A 21,666-nucleotide genomic window follows, 5' to 3' on the forward strand; every position below is an offset into this window, starting at 1 on the left:
AAGGAGAGGCAGCATGCTGCGACCTGTGCCAAACATTTTATGGATGTGGCGAAGCAGTGGAACATTGAAAGTAAAGTGAGCACCCTAAGCACAGATAGTGCAGTGAAAGTGATAGCAGTGGCAAGACACATTTACATTTATGCCATTTAGCAGACGCTCTTATCCAGAGCGACTTACAAGGTAACTCGTATTACAGAGGTGGGTCAGTGTAGTGTTAGGAGTCTTGCCCAAGGACTCTTGTTGGTGTAGAGTCAAGCTAGGTGAGTAAATAAAACTGCCTTACAGTTCCCCCTTGTCCCATCAGTTTAATATAGAATGTGTTCTTTTTACTTAAAAACTTTTACAAAAACATTTACACAGAAAATTCATATAGTTAATCGTAATTAATCCAAACCAATTCTGAGATTAATGAATAAATGTTTTAATACTTTGACAGCCCTACTACATATATACATATATATATAATTTTTGACATAATTGGTTGCTGTATGCTATATATGTGGGGTTTTTTTTTACATTATGTCAAAATTCTGTAAAGAATGGACCAATAGAAATGCTCTCCAATGACATATATAATAATAATACATATAATATAAAAAATCATTTATCGATTGAAAGTTAAAAAGTTTTTTTCTGTCTCTTGTACAGTTGCCATTTAGGAGATATCAGGTTTTTGCATTACAGCGATGACATTTGATGATTTGATTTTTGATGCATCAAGAGCAGAATGAACGCTGGCCTACTTTATGCTATTTCATTTTTTAAATAATAATTGACCAGAGAAATAATTGAGCTAAACAATATTATTATTATTATTATTATTATTATTGTTGTTCATACTTACTTTTAGAAACTCTTATTTTACATTAACTTCCATTCAAAGTTAAACATTTTGGCTTTCTCCTGTAAAGTCACCATTTTGGAGATACATGTTTTTCATTGGACGATATATTTTACTTTAATCATTGTACTGCATCTGTAACCCCCTACACAGGTTTTATTTCTTTGTAATGCTAATCATTGTAAATCTGGTGCCAGTTACTATATTTGATAAACTTTGATGTATAAGCATCATCAGATTTGTGAATAAAAATATCACACATTAACATCATCCTTCATCAGTACATCAGTTTTCATATTGGTGTATCCCTGTTTAATACATTTATCCAATGACAGATTATGCTCCTTGAGGAGATTCCGCACTGAATGGAGTGTGGCACTCTGGTGTAAAAGCATCCTCTACAACTGTGCTATGTGGAAGAGTTTCCTTAAACAGTAGGCAAGACAAAGATACAGCAGACACCTTGGCTGGGCGATACGGTAAAAAATATTATATCACAATATTTAAAGACATTATCATGATACACAACATTTATCACAATACATGTAAATCACAGACTAAAAACATCAGTAGCAACAGATTCTACTAAATAAACACTACTATTCAGAAACTCTCCCGTACTGAATAATGGGATTTCAATTCAGCATCTGCTGAACTTCAGCTAATTAAAACAGCCTAATTATACTGTTGGTAAAGTAACCTGCAGCTGATCAGTGTTCAATACTATTGTTAGCATGTTGTGTACCACAATAACATAATTTATCATGATACAATAAAATATCATCATATTGCCCAGCTCTACTCAGAATCCTCATCTTTTTATACCTTAGCAAAAAAGCATAACGCAAGAATGGAGGTATTAGTTTGCCAACATATGATTCAGCACTCGTTATTTCAAGTATAAAAATGAATCTAAAAATGATTAATAACATTAAGACAATTGTCTGTATGCCAACAATCCTGCACTATTACTGCTAAAAAGATCACTTGTTACAATTCTATAAAAAAGGCTAGAAAAGAGCTGTAGCTAAAAGGCTAATCTAGTGTGATTTCTAAAAAAAAAAAAAACATCCTATGACGTCTACTTAATTTTTACATCCCAAAAATACTGTCTTGAACCTGAGTAAATCTTATTTTCACTTTGAAGAACAGTGCGCAAGAGTAGTCATTAAAAATGAATTTACTGTATTTACAATAACATAGTCCCTCATTCCCAGCGTTTCCTGAATGGGATGAAGACGGTATTCCATAAAATCCAAACGACCATCTATCGATTTGGGTTTTTTTTTTTTTTGGTATTTGGCTGTAAAATTAGCTCAGATCTTCAGGCCATTTCTTAACCCTTCAACGTCCCTCCTAGCCGCAGCAGCCATTTTTACTCTTCCTGTCTGTCCTGGGAGCTTCCAGGTCCACAGTGGAGCTCTCATCATCACTTTTCTTCTTCAGGATGGAGGGCAGCACCATGTCAAACACTGTCTCAAACAACACATCCACATTGTACCCTGTTTTTGCACTAGTCTCAAAGCACGTTCTGTCAGCAGGCAGACAGGCCTTCTCGTCCAGGCCTTTGTAGCGTAGAACACGTCCATATAGAGCCATGGCGTCCTCTCTGTTCACCTGTTTGTGCAGCAGGGGAGAGTCAGGAGGAGGCAGGCATGCAGGCGCAGCTTCAGCCTCAGATTCAGCCTCCTGTTCAGACTGCGTATCAGAAGCATGGGCACTCAGGTCAGTCAGGTCAGCTTTGTTGCCTACTATGGCAAAGATGCAGTCAGCGTTGGCAGTGTCAGTTAAGGAAAGGAAGCGGTTCTCCAGCTCCACGTAGCTTTGCCAGTTGGTGACGTCATAGATGAGGATGACTGCAGCTGCTCCACGGCAGTACATAGAGCCAAGGCCATGGAACTGCTCCCGACCTGCACAGTAAATGGAGGTAGAACATCACTGTCTGTAAAGTTAACAAAATGCCAGCAGTGCTTCAGCTTGCTTTTTAACTGATTATTAGATCATGTGTTTATAAAACCTATGTGCAAGGCTTGGGGTCTCCAGGACCAAAGTTGAGAACCATCCACACAATAAAGTTTTATGACCATTAATTAATGCTCACGTCCTCCCTGCTGGGTTATATATCATCTGCACAACAACATTAATTATCAGTATTAATAGATAATAATAGATTACCTGCAATGTGGGTCATTTGCTGGGTGCTCAAATATATAAAAATATAATTAACACAAATAAACAGTGGAACCAATCACAGAACTTTATGGACAGAAGTATTAGGACACCTGCTCATTCAATTTTTCTTCTGAAATCAAGGGCGTTAAAAAAAAAAAAAGTTGCCCTGCATTTGCTGGAGTACCTGTCTTAACTGTCCAGGGAAGGCTTTCTACTAGATACTGGGTCATTGCTGTGAGGATTTGATTGCATTCAGCAACAAGAGCATTAAAAAAACTCCCCAACTCATCCCAAAAGTATTTGATGAAGCATCATCATTCCAGAGAACACAGTTCCACTGCTCCACAGCTCAATGCTGGGGGCATTTATACCTCTCTAGACCACACCTGACATTACAGTCATGGTGCCAATAGGTTCATGTTTGAGAGAATGTGATGCCATGCCAACGTCACATAATTACGACACTGCTAGTTCTCCAGATGCCGTTGCATTTGTATCATTATCCATTTGCGAGTGTGGACCACGCTAGCTAAGGAGAGAGAACTCAAGCAATTTGGGCTGGAGTTCTGGGGGGCTTTGAGCGGACGGAATTCAAAGCCAGACCCCCCTTGCCAGGTAGAGGTTGAGTAAAATTGGATCAGGAGGAGCAGGGGTGGTGGTGGGATGCAAGTTTTCGTCACGAGAACGAGAAGGGAGAGGAGTAGTTTTATAGCGCGTAGTAATGGAGGGGAGGAGTTTGGGCGTGGTCCTTCTCCCAAACTTCAGTTATTGCATAACTTAATTTAAAGGTTTTTCCAGAGATGAGTAGCTCCTCCCTTTAATGTTTCTATTACTGTCCACTGAAACCACACTCAAAAAACGGCTGGTTCTGAGTATGTATCTTGGATATTCGAGTATACTCAACTTTGACGCTTTTATCTATAGTCTCAGTTAGTATCAGTAATTAGTATGCAATTGGGACACACCCTAGTGCTCTTGGGGACATTTTGATTTAAATAAATGCCTCCCCTGGTAAAGAAGAAAGCATAGGCCTGCACTATTACTATCATTGAGATAATGAGTAGGTGTTAAAAGAGGTGTTGGATAATTGTCCTTATTAAAAATGAATAAGCCTATATTTACTGCTCTTCCCATAGTCTACTGTAACTAATAAATATCAAATTAGCCTTCGGCAAACTGTTTTTTTTCCAATGCAACACAGTACAGAAGTAAAGCCAAAAGTTCAGTAGCACTGGTCCAGAGTATTCTGTACTCCAAGTAGCATGAAATTAGCCTTAATGGTTTGAGCACTGTGACCATACGTGCCTTTCATCATCATTTTTGTGACTCCTGATGCAGAGAGCATGACTGGCCTTTGTGCGCACTGCAGATCTTTGCAAAAAGCTCCAGTGTGATACAAACATGACATGGTTCTGATCTAAACTGGCCTTCATATTGCTCTGCTCCTATCTGGAAAAAAATGAGTGAGCATGTTAAAAACTTTGTAGTCACTTATCCTGAAGGTAAACGGCAGTATGAGCTTTACTTTTAGCAGAGCGGTCTGTGCTCAACCAACATTAAGACCACTTATAGGTCTAGCAAATAATGCTGATTATCCCATAATGGGTGCATGTGAAGATCTAGGATGTATGTTAGGCATAAATTGAACGGTTAGGCTCTCGTAGTCAGCATGTTGGATGCAAGAGAAATGTAATTGTCTTGTGAAGACCTGAGCAACTTTAACAAGAGTATCCTCAAAACAGCAAGGCTTCTGGGGTGGTTCTGGTCAGCTTGAGTGGGTAACTACTGACAGTTGTCCCAAAGAGGGAGAAATCAAAAACCAGTGGCAGTGAAGGCTATTCCTTCTGAACTGACTGAAGGGCGACTGTAGCACAAGTCTGAGAGATTTTTAACAATGGTTATGGAAGGAAAACGTAACAACCCAGTGCATTTCCCCCTGCTGTGTAGCTGCAGACCGGTCAGAGTACCCATGCTATCCTTCGCCCACTGTCAAAAGTGCCTACAATAGACATGCAAACATCTGGACTGATGAGTACTGTTTGCTTTTACATATCTTAGATGGCCAGGTGTGTGTGTGTACACGTCTATCTGTGGGATGTGTTGAGTTGGTGTCAGAACCTTGGTGGATCCACCATCCTTGTTAAAGGATCTGCTGGAATGTCTGGGGCAATGCTGGCTCAGTGATTAGAGCAGCGTAGTGGGTTTCAATACTTGGGCTTGGCAAGCTGCCTGGGCGCTGCAGCGATGGCTGCCCACTGCTCCGGTCATGTGTGCTCACTGTCACTGTGTGTGTTTACTAACTAGTGTGTATGTGCGTGTTCACTGCACGGATGGGTTAAAGGTGGAGGCCAAATTCCATCTGTGTTCAAAACAAACTGTGAATATGGTTGTCTTGTCTTGGTGCCAGATACCAAAGGACACCTTCAGAGGCCTTTGCAGGGGGTGCTGTTCTGCAGAGGGGCATATTTTGACTTATCAGAGTATATTCTGTTTCAAGATCTAATGTAAAAAGTTGATATTGTTAGAAATATGAAACAATAAAGAAATTCAGGAAGGGAGCACATTTGCTTTCATGACACTGTATTTATCGTGTGATATTCTGATATATTTGGAAACCAGTGCAGGAAACCACAAAACTGTGAGTTTTTTTTTTCAGCAGCACTGCTGTGTCTGACTCACTCGTACCAGCGTAACACACACTAACACACTCCACCATGTCAGTGTCACTGCAGTGCTGAGAATGACCCACCACCCAAATAATATACCTGCTCTGTGGTGGTCCTGTTGGGTTCCGGACCATTGAAGAACAGAGTGAAAAGAGGATAACACAGTATGCAGAGAGGGGCTATGTAACTGAGGGGCAACAGTCAGTAATTATAGAACTACTAAGTGCTTCTATATCTTAGGTGGAGTTGATCTAAACAAACCAGGGTTTGTAATACAATTCTGATATGACTGTGTTTAACTCCTGCTCTTCACTCACACACCAGAGTGTTGTCAGTTAGGTGTATGTTCCTTATTGCTCTGGATTTATCCACATGCTCTGTTTACATAACAAACAGCTGCATAGTCTAGTAGTGGTAGTCTAGTAGTCTAGTAGTAGGTTTCCACTAAAGCTCTGCATCCAGATTGAGGGAATTATTACTGTAAGAAGTAACAACGACAGTAAAACTGTATTCCACACTGTTATGGTTAAACTTTGGCAATTAACCTGTGGTTCACATGCGTCCCAAACCACTCCTAGTTAGTGTGAGAAACACATGCGTTATCCTTTAGCCTTATAAAATTCTGTTAAATTATGGTGAATCATTCCACACTGATGCAATGCAAAGGCAGGCTGAACTACAAATTCTAGAGACTGCAAAATCAAACACAAGAGCCAGCTGTTGTTGAAATATTCAGTAGTTCTCAACCCTCAAGTCTCACTACAATAGCTCGCAGTGTGTGCACATATGTGTGTGTTTGAGGATATGAGAGTGCGCTTTGTTCCTCATTCAGAAAATATGTATTGAATGCACTGAAGTCTCTCAAATAAAACGCTGCTCAGAAAGCTTCTTTCTCATGGGCCCGTTAAGACAATTGAATGAGAGAGTTTCTAAATGTAGACTATATCATATTTAAGGGTCTTGCTCAGTGATGTCAGAGGTGGCTGGCTGAGAACCACTAATAAAAAGAAGAAGGAAATGAGTGGATGAGTAAATATGGGTCACTGCGCTGACTGCTCAGAGGCTAATCTTATCATTACTATAAATGTGCTCTGCAAAACAGTAGAGATATCAAGCCCTCCTACGTCCATTGACATTGACCCCACTTAACCTTTACAGTGAACCCTGTAAATATATAGTAAACAGGATAACAAAAAACATGAGTAATTGACACAGTAACTAAACAAAGTCATGCCTTTGTTAGCTCCCTCAAAAGCACATGACTTACCCTAGAAAAAAAAAGCAAATCAGCAAAGAAACACAGTACGCGATCCAGCTGAATGAGGCTAGTTCAGTGAGTGGAGAAAAGGTCATCTCTGATCAAAACCCACAAGAGATCTGCTCCTAATGCCTCTCCAAAGAGATAAATAAATAAAAACAGTGAATACATCATTTAAAATAACAGAAAAAACTAAGAAGACTAAGCATGTGAAGTAGACAGAGAAAGAGAAAGAGAGAGAAAGAGAGAGAGAGAGTCAAAAGGAAAGATCTCATGACAAATCTTTTACCTCCTCACCGGCCTAGACTGCTATGTGCACTTTTTAACAGGGAACTAAGAGACCCCGTGATATCTTACTGGATAAATTATAAGAAGTATACATGTTGACTCAGACGCTTTGCTCAACTGTGGACAATGTTGAGTTGCTGCACTGCACAGTTGGGGCGCCTAATGATATTTTGTAGCCTGCGTCACATGACTTTCTGACCTCAAGTGTATCCGTTTCCATTACAGCAATGAAAGTCTCTTCAATGATTGCCCAAATAGAGCACACAAGACTGATTAAAGTTCTCATGGCAGGCCTCAAGCAGGAGCCTACACTGACGACTAATACACATGATCTTCTGAGATGTTTCTGTGTTACAGAGATGTAAGATCTAAAGTAAAATCAGGAGTTAAGCTTGGTTTATTTTTTAAGACCATGACTGTTCCTTCAGCAATCAGATGATTTCTTTTCTTGGCACAAACACAAAAAGGTTACAGAGTCTTCATCATCCTTTATTTATTACTCATTTCTATTTATTACTCATTTAACACACCTTGTCCTTCAATGTACGTTTTAACAAAAGGAACTGTTCATGTTATTGTTGAAGAGCCATTCGGACTATTCATGCTATGGCTCATTACTAGACTATCCAGACACAGAACTGAGTGTGAGGCCATGACGTCTGGGTGGTTGTGCATTAGTAATGATAGTTAGCCGGTTTAAGGGAACGTGTATTTTTTCAGGTGTAATGGCAAGTGCTTGTTGGGGTTTGTGGAAAGTACATTTGCTGTATTGCACAGTATAAAGTCACCATCCTCCTTGAAATTAGAACATTTTTGAAAAGTGAAAGGTTGAGCAATGTGCTGTCCGTGCAAATATGTCTTTTTTATGATATGATATGATATTATTTATAATATGAGTCATAACTGGTAGTATTGTGTTACTAGATCCAAAAGGTCAAATGAAAACGTGGTTCAGCTCAACCCAAACTGCTTAACATGATGAAGAAACTAAAAACTAAAATACAGTGAGTCTCACCTAAGTAATAATAATTACAAATATATGCCTGTAATTGGAATTAGGCTGTAATTCCAGTAATTACAACTATATTTTATGTAAATAAAATAATAACATTCATTAATTAATTAATTCATTCATTAATAGTATAATAACTGTGCTTGGGCCTTCACCCAATATGACCCCCTTATAAAAAAGAACTACAGCAATACTGCCACACTTTAACTGGGGTCCTAATAAGGTACAGTACATTTACACAGTTACTACATGATAACTTACTACACCTTCCTACAGCATCAATCAGAGGACCATTTAGGTCATTTATGTTGTAGGAGTGTTAAAGCATACTGTTAATACTACACAGCACTGTATGAAACGTTTAGTGCTTATGCCATAGCTGTGGCTCTAGGTGTTGGTCCTACCTGCAGTGTCCCATATGGAGATATTGTAAGGTCCCCACTGTTTCAGAAAGAACGCCCCTCCGACCGTGCTGATGGTGTCCTTGAACTTCCTCTCCGTGTACCTGTGGAGCAGAGAGGTTTTACCCACGTTCATGTCACCCAGAATGACCACCTTCACGTCTGGTTTCTTCATCTTGGTCTCTTCGGGCATAGTTTCAGCACACCGCGCACTGCTGTCTGACCTCTTCGCGTGTGGTAACCATTAACCCCGGCACTGCTCACCTGCTCCAACCCGATACACAGCACACAGACACCGAGGTCTCGACTGGGTCATTGTTGGGTTTTTCTTCTTCAGCCCCCGTTCATAAGTTAGCCTGTGCTCACATCGCGCTCTGTTCCCCCAAAACTTCCAAGTTCAGTGTTATTGTGGTTTCAGTGAAGTTCAAGCCTAAACGCTGACGACGGAGGAAATCCTCACAAGGAGGCGGAGCTGCGCACGAGTCACAAACAAACTACACTACACCTCCTCCACCTCCTCCTCCACCTCCTCTGTGTCTCCTCGCTGTATTTCGCTATCATGGGGCAGCTTAGTTAACTAGATCTCGTCGGATAAGTTGCAGCAGTAGTTTAAAGTCATGGTTTCTCCAACAAGAACTTCTCGCTGCAGAACCAGAAGTCCAGAGGGTGGAGTCGACCCACAGCTAACTCCTCCCACTTCGCGTTTTCATTGGTGGAAACCCATCATGTTTCTGTGAGTCTAAAATCATTTATAGAATTAATTTATCTATTAAAAGTAGTAATAATAATAATTATTATTATTATTATTATTATTATTATTATTACTTTCTTTAGTTAAACTGGCATGTTGCACTCTGACAGCTGAATCTGCCACAGCCTAAAAATGCCTAAACTCAAATATACATAAACACAAATCTGTTCTGCAGAACAATCACCAAACTACAGTCCTGTAGTTTCATTTCGATGGGACCAAGCGGACCAGTAATCACATCAAACACACACACACACACACACACACACACACACACACACACACACACACACAGTTATAGCCCATCAGACATACCTGGAGTGGGCAATGAAACAGTAGATTTTGTATGGCACCTTACTGTATTTTATTTATGTATTTGTAACATGTTTAATTTTTAAAAAATTCACAAGTTTATTTAAAATCACAAGTTTATTTAACGTTGTTTTTATTAGTTTATTTATAAGACAACTTGAAATGAAAGGAGATGATTTGGTCATATAGGCCATAGGACTGGCTAAATCAGTAAATATGAATGTATTAATATCCTTAGTTGCATGACTTTAGAGGAATTTGACTACCTCGCACCCTCACAAACTCACATTGCCACGGCTATACAACTTGTATAAGTACATCGTTAACTAGATCCTTGTCTTGTTATTGTATTTCGACACTGTGGCGCAAATGTGGTAATTATTATCTCTCCCGAAAGCCTGATAAGCAGCAGCAGTAGTTTGAAGGCATGCAGTCTGGCCTCCCAGTGAGTCCAAATACTCGAGAATAATAGAGTCTCTGCTCTCCGGCGTGTGCTCCCATGTGTCCAATCAGGATCGTCGCTGAGCTTCTTCTCGCCGTCTGATTGGCTGCGTGCTGTGTTCCAAGCACACGGTGCAGCTCTCGCCAGTGGACCTCTCCCTGCTCTACAAACAGCCAACTTGATGCCGCCGCTACTGATAACACGTGCGGTCTTCATTTTCGCTGAATCACTGCAAAGTCGGTCCACTGGTAAGCCCACAGTTCATCCACTGGCGTGTTGATGATTTGAGAGCGCTTACAAGATCGGAATGCATGGAGGCAAAGTTGCTCCTCTGCGCTGTAACTGTAGCCCTGTCTCTTGCTGTAGCCCTCCTGTATGACACAGGTAAATACACACCATTCACAATACACCAGGGTGCTCAACTGTATCTCGGGCTGGGTTTGTGTGGAGCCGTGTTGGGCTCAGATTAAAGCTCATGTTTGGAAGCGATCTGTCCGTAAGTTGGGAGTTGGTTGCAGATCACTCACGATGAGCGTTGGTTGTGTCGCACTTCCTTGACTATTATCATCATCAATGGAGGATTTATTAAAAGTGTCTACAGTGTACGAAACTATACTCGCTGTGTTTGTTTTATAGTTTGAAATCTTTATTTTCCTTCCCTACTGCCTACATTGCTCGAGCCCATTGCTCGAGCCGTCTGCGTGACGTAGTACGCAAGATGCGCTTGACGTACGTGTTGTTGCTACGGAGCGCCGCTGTGAGGAAGTTTTTAAGCAGCTTTGCAGAAACCAGTTTTGTTAATCCGCAAGCCAGAAACCTTTGTTACCATTCCGGAAGATTTGCAATACACTTTAACTTCAATTCAGTACAGTTTCACTCTAAAACTAGAACATAACGGGGGGCTCACAAAAGGAGCGGTTTCCAGCAGTCGCCACTCGGCGCTATGGCGTGCAAGAAGAACGGTAGTGCTAGCCAATTTGCTAACGTTAGCTAGCCAGCGAGTCGGGTTGAATGCACGCTAAAGTGACTCTCTAACGGTCAGTGAACGCGGTTTGCAAGCCTCGGCCTTAATTCTGTGCCACATCGTCGTGTATTGCCGTGACGGCTGAACACCATGCTGGTGAATCCAACGCGAGGTTTCCACTGGTCCGACGCGGAGACGAGAGCACTGCTGAACATTTGGGGGGAGCATGACGTCCAAACAGCGCTCGATGGAAACTTTCGGAACAGTCACGTTTACCGCGACGTAGCGGGTCGTTTAGGGGATATGGGCTACGATCGGACCCCGGACCAGTGCAGAGTGCGGGTGAAGAGCCTGAAAAGGCAGTACTTCCAAGCGAAAAAGGCCGCGAAGAAAAACAGCCACTATCACAAGATGTTTAAGTTCTTCGAGGAGATGGAGAGGATACTGAGCACTAGGTCCTCCACCACGCTGGATTCCCACGACATTGACAATGTCGCTGTGGAAGGAGATGAGACGATGGACGGCACCGAAGAAGATGGTGAGAGTGTGGACCAGCCCCAAGACTCGGACATGGATGGCACTGGAGAATGTTCCAACGTTGACTACCCTGTGAAGATCGAGTACCCTCCCTACCCCATCCCAGTGACAGTTGGGGGCAGCAGTAAGTGCTCATGCTTCAACTAGAGCTTTTCTAAAAGATGTTTCAGAAACACAGAAGCTACAGCATGCACCATGGCCTGTCTGTCCCATATTCACTTTTGTTTTTGTTTTGTTTTTTACTGTTCTCACAGATATACCACCAAAGCAGACCCCCTTACAGACCACCACCATGGCGTCCTCTTCAGCAAGCAGAGCGAAACGGTTCAAAAAGCGCTTCACGAATCTGTCACTGGAAAAGCTGATGGAAAAGTTTCTGGAGCAGAGTTTAGAGGCAGAAGAGAATTTTTATAGACTGGAGGAGCAGCGGCTTCAAGCTGAGGACCTTCGAAGGGAGACAGAACACTCTAGAGAACTGCATATGCTGCAGATGCTGGGCCAGATGTTTGCTGGTCTCACCAGATCTGCAGCTACACAGCCACCTGCTTCCCAGCCCTCACGTCACTCGCAGACTGGTCCTCATATACCTCCTGCACGCCCTTTCTTTGGCAACCATAGCCATCCAGCATTTGAGGCTGAGTATGCCAACAGCAGTCAGCAAGCTGCTCCAGGTCTGCCCAAGACTGAAGATGATGTTTAGTACTGACCTAGAATAATGTGCAATTAATTGAATATGGTGGTTTCACTTGGGGCCCAATTTGGTCCTAGAATGCATTTGCTATGTGCACAATTGGGTAGTTCTGAACTTGAACATTACTTGGTCCATAGTTGAAGCCACCATAGTTCCCCAGAGTATGTACAGTTAGTGTTTCTTTTTGGGAAGGTACTGGGGGAAATGCTGTGATGAAAACTGATGCACTTACACAAGTTCTGTTCCTCTCTTTAGTCATAGAACGGTCATTCTCCCTGGGAAGGGCAGCGCACAGAAGCATGGATAATGTCCTCCCTCTGGTTAAAAATACCATTCCTCCTCTGACGTCCAAAAAGCACAAGGGCCAAGATGGCCGCATAGGTGTCATTGGAGGATGTCAGGAGTAAGTGATGGCAACTGTGTTACAAGCCATAAATGAATACCAGCTCTTTTCAGTTTTGCTTATGTTTGTCATTCTGGTTCTTTAGATACACTGGAGCTCCGTACTTTGCGGCCATTTCTGCGCTAAAAGTCGTAAGTAGCCAGCTCTGAGTAAGTGGAGACTGACGCACAAAGTGTGAGCGTTTAGCTTGTGAGCTACTTTATGTGCTTCTGGAAGTTCTGCAACATTCTGCCTTGTTCTTAGGGCGGAGATCTGTCTCATGTGTTCTGCACCAAAGATGCTGCTACTGTGATCAAATCCTATAGTCCGGAGCTCATAGTTCATCCTGTGCTGTGAGTGCATTAATCTTATCACTAGGCTGGTTATTATATGTCTACTCACTGCTGATTAGAGTTGTAGACAGTTAATTGTAAACACTAAGAGTCTTGTGTGTCATTTCCATCTCCAGAGACAGTCCAAATGCTGTGGAGGAGGTTGAGAAATGGCTGCCCAGACTACATAGTCTGGTGGTGGGTCCTGGTTTAGGGAGGGAAGATGTGATTCTCAAGACTGCCAAGGTAAGCGGAGATTTGCAACTGTGTTATTTGTGTGTTATTTGCATTACTGTATACATTCAGTTTCCTTATGTTGTCTTCATAGGAGGTCATTGAAAAGTCAAAATCCAGAGGAATCCCCATTGTTATTGATGCAGTAAGTGATAAATGATTAATTATAAATCTAAGAAGTAAGTGTTTAATGCAGATTAACATGCTTGTATGTGTCTGTTTTCCTATAGGATGGACTTTGGCTAATTGCCAAGGAGCCATCACTCATCCAGTTTTATCAGCGGGGCATTTTAACACCAAATTTTATGGAGTTCAGTCGTCTGTATGAGGCTATGGTAAGAATTACATATTCAGATAATTGTTTTTGATGAAGAAGAAGAAAGGCATCGTTATCCATTAAGTAACAGTCATAAGTAGTAATTTGAGCCATATACTGCCCTCATGTAAACGTTAGCGCTAAAGTGAAACCATTAAAATAAAACGCCCAACATCCTCCGTGGAATGCTGAATCGTTTAACTTTGATTTCAGCACCATGAGCCCCTAGACAGCACAGACCTTAAGGGGAGTGCCCAGCAACTGAGCATTGCGATGGGCAACGTGACCATTGTTTTGAAGGGAGAGGAGGATATCATTACTGATGGCAACAGGGGTCAGTCAGCTTAAACACAAACATATTTCCCCTTCCCTTTGTGCTCTATTTTATGATTATATATTTTTGTTTTGTTTGCTCCTCTCGATCTCCAGTGCTAACCTGTAGTCAAGAGGGGAGTGGACGTCGATGTGGGGGCCAAGGTGACCTTCTCTCCGGCTCTTTAGGTGTCTTCGCCCACTGGGCAGTCAGCTCAACCCCAGATGCAACCAAAGGGTAAGGTGTCCAGTTGAATTCCCCTTTCTGAGTTGTGCTGTTGGTTGGGTTTATTTTGAATATTAATATTGTTTTTTTTAACTACATATTTTCTCTCTCATTTGACAGTATGAATCCCACGCTCGTGGCTGCATTTGCCGCTACCTCGCTGACCAGGCAATGTAACCGACAAGCCTTTGAGAGGCATGGTCGAGCCACTACCACCTCCGACATGATCCAGGAGATCTGCACTGCCTTCAAAAAGCTATTTGAAAGTTAAATTAAATGCAAACTTCACACCCTGGGCACTCGACTCGGTTTTAGCCCTGTGCAACATCTGTTTTCAGTAGTTCACCTTCTTAAGATGAAGGAAGCAGAGAAACCAGATGTACACTCATTTACACACAATTCTCATCCACCATGGTCATCTGCTCTGTCCTCGTAAGCATGACTTTTTTTTGTGTGTGTGTGTTTGTTTTTTGTCCCCGCCCTCTTTTGTGTCTGCTTTCCTTCATGTCTTGCTGTCTCATGTTTTTCCTCACATTTTGTTGTAGCAGAACAGCAACAACATGACCCCCAAAACTGATCTAAAGTAGCACTTCTAAGTTGGATGTTTATCCTTTGCTCAGAAATATATGCTGGTCATAGACAGACATTCAATATTGCATTGTTTAGTTTGACCCACTGCCATAGAGGCTATATGGCAGCCAGTAATTTGCTGTCAGAACAGCATATACCTGTTATTTATTAAAATGATAATGACTGGACTGTTTTTTTTTTGTTTGTTTGTTTGTTTTTTTTAACAGTTCAAATGTGTTTTGAGTGATCTGATTCTACTCCAAACAGGGATGATATTGTGAAATAAACATATAATAAGGGGTAGAATCATAATTTGTTAGTGTACAAAACGGCACCTTTTAGCACTGGTATTATTTCCTGCAATTAACCAGACTTTTATTTCGAAGTGCCTCTTTGTAGGTTTTTAATCCTCTGTCAACCACCAGCCCTTTATCTCTTAACAGTGTTGTATGTTAACATACAGGACCGATGTTTTGTATAATCAAAGCCTACAACAAAAATCCTTTATTGTATTTTCACTCTTAAAAGACATCCAGTTGGAGCCCCATATAAGTATGATTCATTGACTGTGGTGCTCTTTGATATATCTAAAGATTTTATTAGATATGTAGTTTGCCAGTGTACACCCACGTGTAAGAAAAGTGGTTATTATTCCTTATTAGGGCTCATATATATGCAAAGGCCATGTCTAGTCTCATACCCTTGTGGCTCTAGAAGTGTGTCACTGTGCTCTCAATATTCCAACATACTTGGATGGCATCTGTATTCAGCATTTTCTTTGATTTACAGCATTTCAGTGTTCATTCTTATCCATTCATGCCACGTTGTTTGTATGTCGAATACTTAAAATCAATGCTCTTACATTTTGGCCTATTCCCTTTTTAAGTCATTTTTGCAGGTTTGTGTTTCCTAAATAAATCATATTTGTTTTATTAGGTATGTATATAATTTGCAGTGACAAGTTCCATATTATCCTTATGTATTAACTTTATATATTTTGTCAATATCTTGTTACAGGAAGCTATAATAAAGATAGATTCCATTGTGTGTGTGTGTGTGTGGAAGTTGTTTTTACAAATGAAAATGAACTAAGCTTATCAGCCATGTAATAATCATGTTTCATAGTTGGGAAGTATGTGAAGTGAACTGTTATTTAAATGATCAACAACTGGGTCTAAAAGAAAATCATAAAACCTCTGAAAAGGACAGTCTGATCCCTCAGTTTAATAAACTGTTCTCTTATTTTCAGAAACCTAATAATTTACCTAATAACCTAATAAACCTATGTTAAATAACCCGCAATTGAGAGAATGGACTATTGCATAGAACAACCAGTTCACTCAAAGAAATTAAAATCTTGCCCTGAGTTTAATAACCTATTTTCTCGATGTAATAAACATCCCTCAGTTTAATAAACCTGTTCTCTCATTTTAATAAATAGTTCCCTCAGTTTAACAAACCATTTTCTCAATTTCATAACCTGTTCTCTCATTTTATTATTTGGTTTCCTAAGTTTAATAAACAATTTTCTCAATTTAATAAATTGTTGCCTCTGTTTAATAATCTGTTCTCTCAATTTAATAAATTGTTCCCTCAGTTTAATAAATTGTTCTCTTAATTTAATAAACTGTTCCCTCAATTAAATAAATTGTTCCCTCAGTTTAATAACTTGTTCTCTCAATTTAATAAATTCTTTCCTCAGTTTAATAACCTGTTCTCTCAATTTAATAAATTGTTCCCTCAGTTTAATAAATTGTTCTCTTAATTTAATAAACTGTTCCCTCAATTAAATAAATTGTTCCCTCAGTTTAATAACTTGTTCTCTCAATTTAATAAATTCTTTCCTCAGTTTAATAACCTGTTCCCTCAATTAAATAAATTGTTCCCTCAGTTTAATAAATTGTTCTCTTAATTTAATGTTGTTCCCTCAGTTTAATAAATTGTTCTCTTAATTTAATAAACTGTTCCCTCAGTTTAATAAATTGTTCTCTTAATTTAATATGTTGTTCCCTCAGTTTAATAAATTGTTCTCTTAATTTAATAAACTGTTCCCTCAGTTTAATAAATTGTTCTCTTAATTTAATAAACTGTTCCCTCAGTTTAATAAACTGTTCTCTCGTTTTATTAAATTGTCTCTCGGTTTGGAGAATTTTAGGGAACAATTTGTTAAACTAAGGGGAATTATTTTTTAATCGAGGACACGATTTGATATAGCTCTACAAAATGTCTGGGTACTTTAGGGCCGCACTGATTAATAGATTAAATGAAACGTTTCTCTTCGGCTGAGGGAGGACTTGTATTTTGACAAACAGCGAGGCTGAAATTTCAGTTGCGGTCTGAGTCGTCTGCTCCCCGCCTGAGGTGGCTAGAGTTTCTTCAGCTGTGGATGGTGTGGAAAGACGTGGAAAGTTAGAAACTGTTGGTGAACATATGGTAGAAAACCATCCTTAGAATGAATGGAACAGCATACTCAAACTTTGACAATCAGGAACATGTTCTCAAATTAGGAGAAACTTTTGAGAAACAACCAAAAAGTGCCTTCCATACGGTACGATGTAAGTGTCCGCTTCTTATATCGACATTTTTTTAATGAAGCGAAATCATTGTTAGACACTTCTATACTACTAAAACCATTAGTTCAGACAGGGGTTTTCGCTGTTGTGTGCTGATTGTAAACGTTATCCGTAGATTTTCTGGGTTTCCTGAAACTGAATTTACAGGCAGTTGATGAGACAGCTAGTCGTGCGTAGCCTAACGTTACCTGCTGGCTAATGAGTCAGAGAGCGTCTATCGTGTGAACCGTCAGACATCCACTGTAATCTGGATATATCGTGTAGTAATATTTATTACAGCTCATTTTAACAATATTTATAATGTGGTTGGTGTTTTGTAGCATTCGGGGGTTTTCCCATAATCTCACAGGTTACAGCTGTGAAGAGAAACAGAGCTGCTAACTTTAGAGACTGGAGTTCACACTGAATTCACTGCCTGTAGAATTGCCCTCTGCTGGAGTTGGTCTACAACTGCTGAGCTCCACTTTCAGATAGAAGATTTCTGTAACGTTTAATCAACAATATTATATTATATTATATTACACTTAAAAAAAAAATAAATTCAGCATGTAAGCTTTTAGATAAAACTCTTTAAAGCCAAGTTTTATTTCATCCAGGTTTGAATTTTTCAGACACCTGCAACATCAGTATAAGTAATTATCTTAAATAACTGTTAAATAATAAATAACTAATATATATATATATATATACACAAATTTTACATTTACATGTTTTACATTTATGGCATTTAGCTGACACTCCTGTACAGAGCGACTTACAAGGTTTCTCGTATAACAGAGGTGGGCCAATGTAGTGTGAGTGTAGTTGACCAAGGACTCTTATTGGTGTAACCCAGCACAGTCACCCAGACTGGGAATTGAACCCCAGTCTCCCACATGGTCTGGTAGCTCACTGGCCAGTAGTGGGGCAGTGGTGGCTCAGCGGTTAGAGTGCCGGGATATCGATAACAGGGTTGTGGGTTCGATTCCTGTGCTCGGGAAGCTGCCCTTGTTGGGCCCTTGAGCAAGGCCCTTTACCCTCTCTGCTCCCCGGGCGCTGGAGTTGGCTGCCCACCACTCTGGGTGTGTGTCTGTACTCACTGCCCCTAACACATGTGTGTGTGTGTGTGAGTGTGTGTTCACTACCAGATGGGTTAAATGCGGAGGACACATTTCGCTGTACAGTGTACAGTGACAAATACGTGCACCTTTACCTTTACCTGTTGCACCACAACAACCACTATTGATAACATAATCATCAATTACATGAATAAGAAATTGAAATTAGGTGTAAATTATGTTATTGATGTTTGTTTGTTTTTTTTGTTATCCCATGTACTGCATGCACCTCAAGAATAGACACAGATTTCTACGTTTAAAATGACTTGAGTAAACTTAAGGCAGCTCCTAAAAGATAAGGGATTAAATAAATTGATTTCAACAGGTTTTATTTCTTTTTTCACTTGTTCAAACTGAATCGCTATCTGATAGCATAAATAGCTCGTCATTACTACGTTTTTAATATTTCTATGCAACTAACAACCCTGTGTAATGTTTTAATGTGAGTGTGTTTGTGTGTGCAGATGATTTCAAGCCTGCCTCCATAGACACTACATGTGAGGGAGATCTAGAGGTGGGCAAGGGAGAACAGGTCACTATAACACTGCCTAACTTGGAGGTAGGTCAGCTACACTTCCCCTGTGTGATGCTATAATTTAAGAGGACATAAAGTAAAATGGTTTTGTTAAATGTTACTATTAACACCCCCCACCCCCATCCACATCCTCTCCCCCAAACCTCACAGGGATCTACTGCTCCAGTCACTGTGTTTAAAGGGTCTAAAAGGCCGTACATGAAGGAGTGCATTCTTATTGTAAACCATGACACAGGAGAGTATCGTCTGGAGAAGCTTAGTAGTAATATTGCAGTCAAAAAGACAAGGTTGGTGTTCTTCAAAGTGCAGATTTATTCCCTTTGATTCTGTTGTTTTTCTTTTTTACATAAGTGTAAGCACTGTCGCATGTTTTAGTTTAGTCATATACATTTTTGATGTGTTAAATTGCTTGTAAAAGCTCCTGATGTAAGAATGGCAACATGACACCTGTTTCTGCAGTAATGAAATGTTGGCTCCCTCAGTTACAGCTCTGAAGTCTAAATAGATGTTTCTGTTTGTCTCTCCCTCTGGCCACACAAAGGGCGGAGGGCAGCAGTAAGATCCAGTCACGACTGGAGCAGCAGACCAGTAGGCTCAGTCAGCAAATGAAGAGTGGCAATGGAGGGAAGGTTTCAGCCAACTCCAAGAGTTCCCCTCCTAAAGAGAAGATGTCTCCTGCATCTCCAATGGATGACATTGAGAGGGGTAACATCAACATAAAAATTATTGAGCATGATGTGTGTGTTGATTTCTTATTTGTTTCCATAAATGTATAATTTATAACAGTAATACAATACCATTAACGGAATAAGGGTATTGGTTCATGGGTTTTGAACCAATTCTGACAGCTGCACTGAATGACTAATAATCATAATAATCATAATTGTATTTACAACCTAATCAGAAGAACTTGTTTCTTTGGCAATTATTTTTTCAAATAAATCATGGCTGACATAGCCAGTGTTTCTAGAGGAACAGGCTCTGGCATGTGCCTGCGCTACTTTCCCAATAGCCCGTTCTGACATGTCTACATATGTTTTGTAGAGCTGATGGCTGAGGCACGAGTGATGGATCAGATGAGCAGTGGCGACAGCTCCTCAGACTCGCACAGCTCCTCATCGTCCAGCAGTGAGGACAGCTCCAGCAGCAGCGACTCTGAGAATGAAACGCGTCCTTCATCAGGCGGACCCCGCACTGGGTCTGCCCCAACCCACAGCATGCCCATCCTCACCTCTCAAGAGCGCATGGAGGAGGGGGGTGGGCACCTCATGAACACGCTCAGTGAGTATTTCATTTTTAACTGGTGTGCACACTCCCCTCACACTCAGGGGAAACATGGTGTGACAAAAAACAGGGTAACTGCGGCTCAGGTGGGGATGCATTTTATGTTGTAACCAGGGAGATGCAAGATCGGCCACACAGAGAATACACAGTATGCACTATTCGAGTACATGCTGTACTTTCACAAGCCTTTCAATTTGCATGGTATTGTGGGAACTGCGGTGGTTTAGAAGTTTTGCTATGGTAACTGTAGTCTTGTTATGCCCCTAATAGGTAGTATATTTAAGGATAAGAATGCACAGTGTGTGAGGATACATCTGAATGTAATTCTGTGAATGTCGCCACCAAATGTAGACACAGTCAGAGAACACCTGCATGATTTACTGGGTCATTTCTCTTCAGAATTTGCAGACAACCTATGTGTGACCCTTAATAGCCAGAAGGTCATTAGTGTGATATTTTGCTTTTAATTAACATAACTATTCTATACTGTGTTGCAGAAAATGATCTTCAGCTGAGTGAATCTGGCAGTGAGAGCGATGATGACTAAGCCCAGTGGGTCTATGAACACATTGGCGGTCCTAAAAACTGAGGGATGGAATAGGACAGTGTTTTCAGGAATCACTCGGCCACTAATTCTTTATATCAGGATTTTAATAACCATCAATCTTCAATTATTAAATGTTTAGTTTTTTCTTTTCTAGTTTTTCAAACAGTGATCATTTTTGTCAACACCCGATGTGCTGTGTGGTTGCCAGACTAAACACTGTGAGATTTCCATTTGTATGAAACATGATTTTATTTATTTTGTTAACTGCTACTGTGTAGATCCTAGTTGTATAGGGCTCTCTCCACTGAGCATGCTCAAGAAAGTGTGCACTGGTGCCAAAAGCATGGGGCAAAAACACTTGACGTGGCCATCTGTGTGTGGTGGTGTTTGTTTTTGTTGTTGTTTTTTTTTTTTTTTTTATAAAAGTGGTTTCTTTTAGCCCTGAATGACTAAGGAACCTATCACATGGTCTTAAAAGGCACGTCAGTGCATTACTTGAAATTGAGTGCTTTTCAGTTGTTACATTACAATCCTGATCTGAAGTTTAGCCACCCAATCTGTCTGCAAGTTTTGCCAACTTAAAGCCTGCAATACTTGAATGTGTCGGTCTTAATCATAAATTATTTTGCAAAAATTGCTCGTCCAGTGCTTCAACCCAAGTAGAAACAGTAGCAAGTAACTCTTGTAACTTTTGATGGACTGGAATGAATGTCTTCTGGTCTCCAGTGTGCTCGACTTTCTGTGTGTTGCTTATATATTCACTTATATGCTGGTGGGTAATGTAGCACATTTCACAGACTGTAAGGAGGTCTGTAGGGGAGTTCTACATCAGCGCAAATAAAGGAAAGATAGAGTATAATTTATTAGAGCCTGGGTGATGTATTATGATAAATATTCTACAAGAGGTGCTGGAATATTAAAGT

At 40.4% G+C, this 21,666-nt stretch overlaps 3 protein-coding genes across 5 annotated transcripts; 2 read left to right on the forward strand and 1 right to left on the reverse strand.

Moving 5' to 3' along the window:
- Positions 1-296: 296 nt before the first annotated feature.
- On the reverse strand, positions 297-9,302 carry rab20 (RAB20, member RAS oncogene family). The gene is made up of 2 exons (XM_072686110.1): positions 8,642-9,302; positions 297-2,751 (listed from the first exon to the last, which is right to left on the reverse strand). The coding sequence occupies exons 1-2, from the start codon at positions 8,829-8,831 to the stop codon at positions 2,198-2,200; spliced, it is 744 nt and encodes a 247-aa protein (XP_072542211.1). The 5' UTR covers positions 8,832-9,302; the 3' UTR covers positions 297-2,197.
- On the forward strand, positions 9,233-15,754 carry naxd (NAD(P)HX dehydratase). Of its 3 annotated transcripts, none has more exons than XM_072686109.1 (11): positions 9,233-9,371; positions 10,215-10,391; positions 12,591-12,738; positions 12,824-12,869; positions 12,982-13,070; positions 13,187-13,295; positions 13,378-13,428; positions 13,514-13,618; positions 13,813-13,933; positions 14,029-14,149; positions 14,258-15,754. In XM_072686109.1, the coding sequence occupies exons 2-11, from the start codon at positions 10,325-10,327 to the stop codon at positions 14,406-14,408; spliced, it is 1,008 nt and encodes a 335-aa protein (XP_072542210.1). In that variant the 5' UTR covers positions 9,233-9,371; positions 10,215-10,324; the 3' UTR covers positions 14,409-15,754. The 3 variants fall into 3 exon arrangements, with proteins under 3 accessions (XP_072542210.1, XP_072542209.1, XP_072542207.1); XM_072686106.1 differs by lacking the exons at positions 9,233-9,371; positions 10,215-10,391 and adding exons at positions 10,546-11,768; positions 11,899-12,315; XM_072686108.1 differs by lacking the exons at positions 9,233-9,371; positions 10,215-10,391 and adding an exon at positions 10,399-10,527.
- Positions 15,755-16,963: 1,209 nt separating this feature from the next.
- On the forward strand, positions 16,964-21,666 carry eaf2 (ELL associated factor 2). The gene is made up of 6 exons (XM_072685186.1): positions 16,964-17,262; positions 18,842-18,936; positions 19,063-19,199; positions 19,454-19,617; positions 19,957-20,193; positions 20,694-21,666. Exons 1-6 carry the CDS (start codon positions 17,160-17,162, stop codon positions 20,741-20,743), a joined length of 786 nt encoding a protein of 261 aa, XP_072541287.1. The 5' UTR covers positions 16,964-17,159; the 3' UTR covers positions 20,744-21,666.

Source organism: Salminus brasiliensis, chromosome 8, assembly GCF_030463535.1.
Source record: "Salminus brasiliensis chromosome 8, fSalBra1.hap2, whole genome shotgun sequence".
NCBI classification, from domain to species: domain Eukaryota; kingdom Metazoa; phylum Chordata; class Actinopteri; order Characiformes; family Bryconidae; genus Salminus; species Salminus brasiliensis.